Source organism: Elephantulus edwardii, unplaced genomic scaffold (genome assembly GCF_000299155.1).
Source record: "Elephantulus edwardii isolate Elephantulus edwardi_28Jun2011 unplaced genomic scaffold, EleEdw1.0 scaffold00038, whole genome shotgun sequence".
Lineage (NCBI taxonomy): Eukaryota > Metazoa > Chordata > Mammalia > Macroscelidea > Macroscelididae > Elephantulus > Elephantulus edwardii.
Window position 1 is genome coordinate 14,815,863 of NW_006399788.1, and position 7,726 is coordinate 14,823,588.

At 46.8% G+C, this 7,726-nt stretch overlaps 1 protein-coding gene across 2 annotated transcripts in view; it reads left to right on the forward strand.

Annotated features, from left to right (window-relative positions):
- The window catches only part of PTK2B (protein tyrosine kinase 2 beta), a 109,540-nt gene that overhangs the window by 96,935 nt on the left and 4,879 nt on the right, over window positions 1–7,726 (forward strand). For both annotated transcript variants that reach the window (XM_006884864.1, XM_006884865.1), the window contains 6 exons: window positions 1,990–2,136; window positions 3,042–3,077; window positions 3,928–3,952; window positions 5,268–5,314; window positions 6,645–6,782; window positions 7,025–7,105. In XM_006884864.1, coding sequence (XP_006884926.1) covers window positions 1,990–2,136; window positions 3,042–3,077; window positions 3,928–3,952; window positions 5,268–5,314; window positions 6,645–6,782; window positions 7,025–7,105 — 474 coding nt within the window. The remainder of the gene's footprint in view (window positions 1–1,989; window positions 2,137–3,041; window positions 3,078–3,927; window positions 3,953–5,267; window positions 5,315–6,644; window positions 6,783–7,024; window positions 7,106–7,726) is intronic.

The window sequence follows — 7,726 nt, forward strand, 5'->3', positions numbered from 1 at the left end:
TTCTTGCTGTTCTTTTTCAATTTGCTGGAGATATTGGGTTAGAGAGTCAATAGTCTGTTTTTCCTGTCTTTTGATGTGTTTGCTTATTGCTGTAAGTTGACCTCTGATTACTGCTTTGGCTGCTCTGGTGGCCTAGTGGCAAGAAGCTGCACTGCAATCCCAGAGGTGCATGGTTCAAATCCACCAGATGCTCTGCAGGGAAAGGAGGGACAATCTCCTCCTGTACCAGTCAGATCTGATTTGACGGTACACAGACACACAAAATAATAATAAAATAAATTTCGGTTCGAATCCACCAGATGCTCTGCTGGGGAAGGAGGGACAATCTCCTCCTGTACCAGTCAGATCTGATTTGACGGTACACGCACACAAGGATCATCTCTTTTTGAATGCGAATAAATAAGAATCTCTTTCAGTCAGTTGGCCAAATAGTTGTCCTCCAGATTTCTTGGCACAACTTAGTGAGCACGTCCGGGGCTGCATCTGTTTTCTGAAATATGTCAGTTGTTGTGCCATCAGTGCCTGGGACTCTATTGTTTTGCCAGTTCCTTCAGGGCAGCTTGAACTTCCTCCTTCATCACCTATGCCTCTTGACCATAGTGATTCCTTCATAAATAGCTGTTGAATTAAATTAATGAACAAAGAACATTTTCAGAAGAAGCAAACTTTTGCAGAGAAGTTTTGTTAGAAACTGGAATCAGTAATTTAATCTCAAAAGTCCTAGGAAAAAACCCCATGTTATTGTCAAGTATGTTCTAGATGGTTTCTAGAGGAAGAGGCGTGGCAGAGATTTTGACTTACTGGAGAACCATTCTCTTGTTTTTAGCATTTTATTCAAAATTTTATGCATTTATGTAAACTGAAAGAACAACTTACTGGCCTAGGTGTCCTAGAAGGGCTCTGCCCTGGAAAGGCCACACCCAGGTTTTAGGCAATTAAGAGAATGTCAATGACACCCTTCTTGCAAGAGTTCACAAAGGTGATGTGATCATGTGCATCAGATAAAGCAAAACTGTTTAAGGCGAATGAGCAGATGCTGTGCCCATTAATCCTGGAGAACACTGAGGGAAAAGAAAGGGAAAAGATCACATACAATGCCTCCTGTTTAAGAAATAGCAGATAAAATTTGGAATGAGTCCAAAACATATAAATACATTAAAATAAGTAATGGCCAGATGCATGAAGCTAGTGAGAGGAAACCCTTATCACAGATCTGTTGATAAGTATTTCTAAAGTTCTGTTCTACATCTTTTTTATCTCTTAACTTATGCATTTCTTTAAGTCTTTTGGAGATATTCTCCAAAATAAACCTACCTTAATCAGCCTTGGGTGGTTTAAATAGTTGGTGCACTTAAGCACTAACCAAACTGTTGGCCATTCAAGTCGACTCACAGACTCCTCAGAAGAAAGGCCTGGGTTCACCAGGAGTCAGAACCGATGCAACGGCAACCTATTTTTAAAAAAAAAAAATATTATTATCATGTTTATTAAGGCATGTTTGAATGGTCAGATAGGTTTGTTGCTTATCCCAGATTCTACTCAGCACAGGCAGATGCGTGAACCTGCACTACATGCTGTGGGGTCAGAGGCTGCACCGCTCACTTCTGGAACTGCTACCACAGTTTCAGGAGGGCGGGCTTTAGGCTCTTAAATTTATAAGATGACGGTAATAATCACAGGGACTAGTGGAGAAAATAATATTATGGCAGTAAATGGAAAATAAGGTTTCATTAATGAGTCATGTCATAGCTTTGATGCGATGCATATTAAGTAAGGTGTCTTCTACGTTGGTATCAGATTGAAGCACAAATGCATGTGTGAAGCTGACTGTCTCCACGCATGGCTATGAAATTTGACAGCAACTCCACGAGAAAAATGCTACTTGCAAGAGCGAGCAAGTGGCTCGTGCAAGGTTCTTCAGAGGACTGGCCCCCGTCTGAGTCTGAGGACTGCTCTCATCGTGTCTCTTCCTCTCTGCTGCCCGCTCAGGAGGAAGACTTCATCCGACCCAGCAGCCGAGAAGAGGCCCAGCAGCTCTGGGAGGCTGAGAGGCTCAAGATGCGGCAGATGCTGGACAAACAGCAGAAGCAGATGGCGGAGGACTACCAGTGGCTGAGGCAGGAGGAGAAGTCCTTGGTGAGCGGCCACTGAGCCGTGGGTGGGCGTGGACCTGATCAAAGTGCTTGCCTGGAAGAGGTGTCCACAAGCTTAAGTCCATTTATGTTTTCTTTTATTAATTGTGAAAATAAGCAAACCAAAACATTTTTCAGGACAGTAATGCCCACATTTACAATATATTGACCTTGGTTGTACTTTTCTTGTGCCACCATTCACCCTATGTTTTTCCAAAATATTAGACCACCATTGAGATTAATTTAATGCTCTTTCTTAAGTAACAACTTCCCTTTCCTTCTCTCTTCCAACCCTGGCAACCACTGATCAAGCTTTGGTTTCTATATACTTGCTTATTTCCTATAAATGAGATCACTGAGTACTTGTCTTTTTGTGACTGACTTATAGTCTGTCTGACATCTCTGGTGGCATAGTCTGTAGGGAGCTGCACTGCTGATGCAAGGGTGGCACCAGCCAATTCAAATGCATCACCAGTTTCTCGGGAGAAAGATGGGCAATGTCCTCCCAGAGACTTCCACCCTTGGAAACCTAGTGGAGGGTCACTTAAGAATCAGATCCAATTTGACGGCAGTGAGTTGGCTTTTTTTTTTTTTTTGGTGTGTGTACCGTCAAATCGGATCTGACTAGTACAGGAGGAGTTTGTCCCTCCTTCTCCAGCAGAGCATCTGGTGGGTTTGAACTGTGCGACTCTGGGATTGCAGTGCAGCTTCTTGCCACTAGGCCACCAGAGCTCACCAAGTTTGCTTTTCTTTTTATCTTGCTCAGCATAATGTTTTCCTAATTCGTCCGTGTTGTGGTGTGCTCGAGGACTTCATTTCTTTTTGCAGCTGTGTAATGTTCTCTCTGCATTTTCAGTCTTTTTAGTTCTAGAACCTTAAGTTCTTCCCTTTGGTTTTCTCTTTTTGCAGGACCCCATGGTTTACATGAACGATAAGTCCCCACTGGTAAGTCCCCAGGAAAGGCCTCTCTATTTTTAAAGTGAGGCCTCAGTTCATTTAAACAATGCAATGTGCCAGTCTAGTTCTTTTCTTGTTGTTTTAATGTTGGAAGCATATCTTTTCCCTTGACTATGTTCTCCAAGTGGCCTGTTTCCTGACCCTCATATGGTCTATACTTTCAGTGCTATAGTGGCAGCCACAGGGTCCCACAGTCTCTCAGAATATCAGGGTCCATCCGAGATCACTTTTCATCAGGAGCTCTCCACAAGTCCCTTTTTGTTTTGTGTTTGTTGTTATTGTGTGCCACAGAGTCAGATCAGATCTGACTGGCACAGGAGGAGACTGCCCCTCCTGCTCCAGTGGAGCATCTGGTAGATTTGAACCACATACCTTCAGGATTGCAGCAGAGCTTCTTGCCACTAGGCCACCAGAGCTCCCTCCCTTTTGTGGTTATAATGTCTAAACGCACATTTGAGGGGATGGGGGTGACTAAGGTTGTTCTCGGAGCAGCAGTGTTGTTGTTCTGTGCAGCTGAGTTGACTATGATTCATAGCAACCCTATGAACAATGGCTCTGAACCTTGTCCTGTCCTGGGCCCACCTCACCATCTCCACCACACCTGACCCCATTGCCACAGTGTCCATGGCAATCCATCTCACCGATGACCTTCCTCTTTTGGGCTGACCTTCTGCCCTTCCAAGCATGAAGTCCTTCTCCAAGGAGTGGTCCCTCCTGACAACATGCGCAAAGCATGTCACCATCCTTGCCTCTGAGGAACATCCTGTTTCACTTTCTCCTGGACAGACTTGTTTGTTCTCTTGGCGGCATTGATCACACGTTCTTTCTTTCTTTCCAGACCCCAGAAAAGGAGGCGGGCTACAGTAAGTGTTTATACCTTCCTTACTCTGGGACTTTCCTCTTAGCCTCTCGTGGTGAACTACTCTCCTTGCTCAGTGTCCATTGCAGAAAGCATACGTGTCTCTGCAAGTTTAAGAAACTTATGCCTTGTTTTAATCCAGGCTGTGATGAGAGACTGTAGTTAAGTCGCTGCCCATCCTTCTGCTCGGCTCCATCTGTCTGCCCTGCTCTCTCCCTGCCTAGCGACTTCTCTCCCCTCTCTGGGCTGCCTGCGTCCTCCACCCTCTTCCTGATTTATCTCCTTCCTGAATGTCTTTTGAGAAGGTGATGATTCTTCCTTCCTGTCTCCCACTCACTCTGTTGCCCACTCACTCTGTTGGAGGCTCCTTTTGCACAAAACAGTTCATGGATAATAAAATAACCTTGCTTGCTTCTAAGCAGTACAAATAGTTAAGTGACTGACTAGCTGAAAGGTTGGAGGTCCACGCCCACCCAGAGATAGGTCTGGGGATCTGCTTCTGAAAGCTCACAGCCTATGGAGCTGTTCTGTTCTGCCATGTACCATGACTCAGAATCCACTCAACAACTAGCAACATCCTGCCTCTCCCAGTTCCCGCTCACCCTCTGTAGTCCTGTGGAACGGAAGAGAGGACGGAGGTGGGGACAACTGAGCCAAGCACATCTTTCCAGAAGCCTCTGCTGAAGACAGAAGAGAAGGGGCTAGTCATGAATCAGAGGACAGCCATGGTCAGGGAGGGGGGACGAGGGAGGCTGGAAGGTCCCAGAAGTTCCCTGATGATGGCAAAAGCTACAGTGGTCACAGAGAATTTAATACAGCCAGCATAGGCCCGTGTGATTTATCAAATTAACTCATTTAGCCTTCATAGCAACTCAAAATGTATGCGACAGATACATACAACTTGCTGTTTATTCTCATTTGACAAAGGACTAAATAGAGGTGCAAGGCGGATACGTAGCTCACCCGGAATCACATTGCTGTCCTTGTCACAGCTTTGGCCAGGTAGTCGAGCTCTGACATCCCTTCTGACTTGACATCTCCACAGTGGCTTCCATCTGGACCGTGACTTTAGTCTATTTTGTCGATGAAATGGATAGTAGGATGGTCGCTGACTCCAGGGGAACCAGAGAGGCCAGAGGCCATTTTGCTGGTACTTGCACTTGGCTACAGGCTTGTTTTCAGAAATTCAGCTTTCCAGGAGTTCAGAATTCAGGAGCCCCCTGGTGCTCCGGAGAAGGGGTTCCAATGGTGACCAGGAGGCAGGGAGCGGAGGACCTGGGGCATGAGAACTGGCCATTCATTCTCCTTCTTTGTTGCAGCTGAGTTCACGGGGCCTCCACAGAAGCCGCCCAGGCTGGGAGCGCAGGTACGTGAAGGGCTTTGCATAAACTGGTAGTCACTTAGAGTCAGCCCCCAAGACTGGAGCCCATGGGCTGCTCAAGTTTACAAGGACCCTAGACATAATCTAGTCCAGTATCCCCATTAGAGAGATGAGACCCAGAGAGGAGAAATGCATTCCCTAAGGCCACACAGAAAATTCAAGAAAAATCAAGAACCAGTTTTCTTTACCATGCGGCTCTTATTCTGGACTTATGTCATGCCAATAATACCTAGTCATATAGTCCTTTTATATGGTTCTCTCGTCTATTTCAATGCAGCATACACCCCTTTTTCTTAGTTTCTCCCAACCCCCATATCAGTCCTGTTTTATAACTGTGGCACTGTGCAGTATTTATCCTTTTGTGACCAAGATATTTCACTCAGCATAATGTCCTCCAGGATCACCCATTTTGAATACTATTTCATGAGTTCCTTGTTTTTCAGTGCTGAATAATATTCCACTGTGTGGATATACCACAGCTTCTCTATCCATTTGTTTGTTGGGAAGAGGGACAACTGTATAAAAATTAAAGAATTTTTTTTCCAAAGAGAAAAGTGAACTGGGGTGGGGCAGGGAGGAAAATGTGCTACAATGAATAAATGGAAATCCAAGTTCTTTATAAACTTTCATTAAAATCTCTAAAAGAAAAAAAAAAAAAAGAAAGAACCAGTTTTCTGTTTCTCAGCTTTTCCCCTAATTTAGAGGAAAAAATCATTGTCCAGTCCTAGGGACTCCAGGTGTGAAATCCCTTTCTTCCCCAAGCTTCTAGTTCCCCCATTGCCTTTATAGTTGCCTGGGGCTCTGCTGGTGCTTAAGTTAAAGCATTAGGCTGCTAACTAAAGGGCCAGTGGTTCAAACCATTGATTCAAACCGTCAATGAAAAATGTACCAGCTGAAAAATGAAGTAATCTATTTCTATAAAGATTTCCAACCTTGGAAAGTCTATGGAGCAGTTCTACTCTGTCTTACAGGGTCAGGACGAGTTAGAATTGGTTCAAAGGCAGGGGGTGGTTGACAGTGAGTCTCACCTTTGGCCACATATTAGAATTGCCTGAGATGAAGCTTCAGTTAGTCTGGTGTGAAGTGGGAGGTCAGGATTCTGAAGCTCCTGACCTCAGAAGTTAGGGCACAGAGCTATTCCCTCAATGCAGAAAGAAGTGTATGCCCAGGATAGGAAACTGGCTAGAGAAGGGGCTTTTCAGCTTGGGCTGCCTGCTAAATGGCACCTGTAGCACCTGTCCGGGGAGTGGGAGGGTAGCAGGGAATCTCTACGTCCCCTGACTCATCTTCCCGCCGTTTGCTTCTTTCCCTTCAGTCCATCCAGCCCACAGCTAACCTGGACAGGACTGATGACCTGGTGTACTATAATGTCATGGATCTGGTGCGGGCTGTGCTGGAGCTCAAGGACGAGCTCGGCCAGCTGCCTCCTGAGGATTACGTGGTCGTGGTGAAGGCAAGAGCTGGGGCCCAAGCTGGGGGTGGGGCAGGTGCAGGCCGCCTGTCCCTGCCCTAGACGGAGGGACGAGGGCTGAGCTTCCTGGTCCACTGCCCCTGTGGGTACCTTTCCCAGGAAGGTCCTATGAGAGCAAGGTTGTCAAAGAGAAGGTGGCCTCCAAAGGCAGGGACTATCCCAAGGAAAATAGGGCTTTCTCAAACTTGGGAAATGACGGTCCCCCTGTCCTTTGCTTTCCCCAGAATGTGGGGCTCATGCTGCGGAAGCTCATCGGGAGCGTTGATGATCTCCTGCCTTCCTTGCCGTCATCCTCAAGGACAGAGGTAAGTATCCTCCAGATGCCACCTCTCCCCTCTCCTCCACCTGTCCCAGGCTCTGCGTCCCACCTGAGCCTCACAGCGCCCTTCTTGAGCAGCCTTACTTCTGTCTTCTAAGAGCACCCATGGGTGGCTCTGCACGGGAGGACAGTGACCGCAGGAGCTGAGGGGGCACCCAAGCACCCAGCCAAGCTTCCTGGGGCCAATTTCCTATTCACATCTCACAGAACTGCCAAAGCCAAAATATTCATTGCCGTCAGGTCAGAACTAGCTCATAGCTGGCCCTCCAGCTGGTTTTCAGAGACTGTGAATGCTATGGGAGGAGACTGCCCATCATTCTCCCTCAGAGCGGTGGATTTGCACTGCGTGACTATGGATTGATGACACCTTACCAACTAGACCGCCAGAGCTCTTGTTGTTGTTGTTATGTGCTGTCGAGTCGCTTGCGACTCATAGCGACCCTATGTACAACAGCCCTAAACTCCGCTCTGTCCTGTGCCGAACGCACCGTCTCCGACACTCCCATCCCGATTATACCAGTCACTGAATCAATCCACCTCATAGAGGGCCTTCCTCTCCCGCGCTGTCCCTCCACCCTCCCAAGCATGATGTCCCTCTCCAAGGACC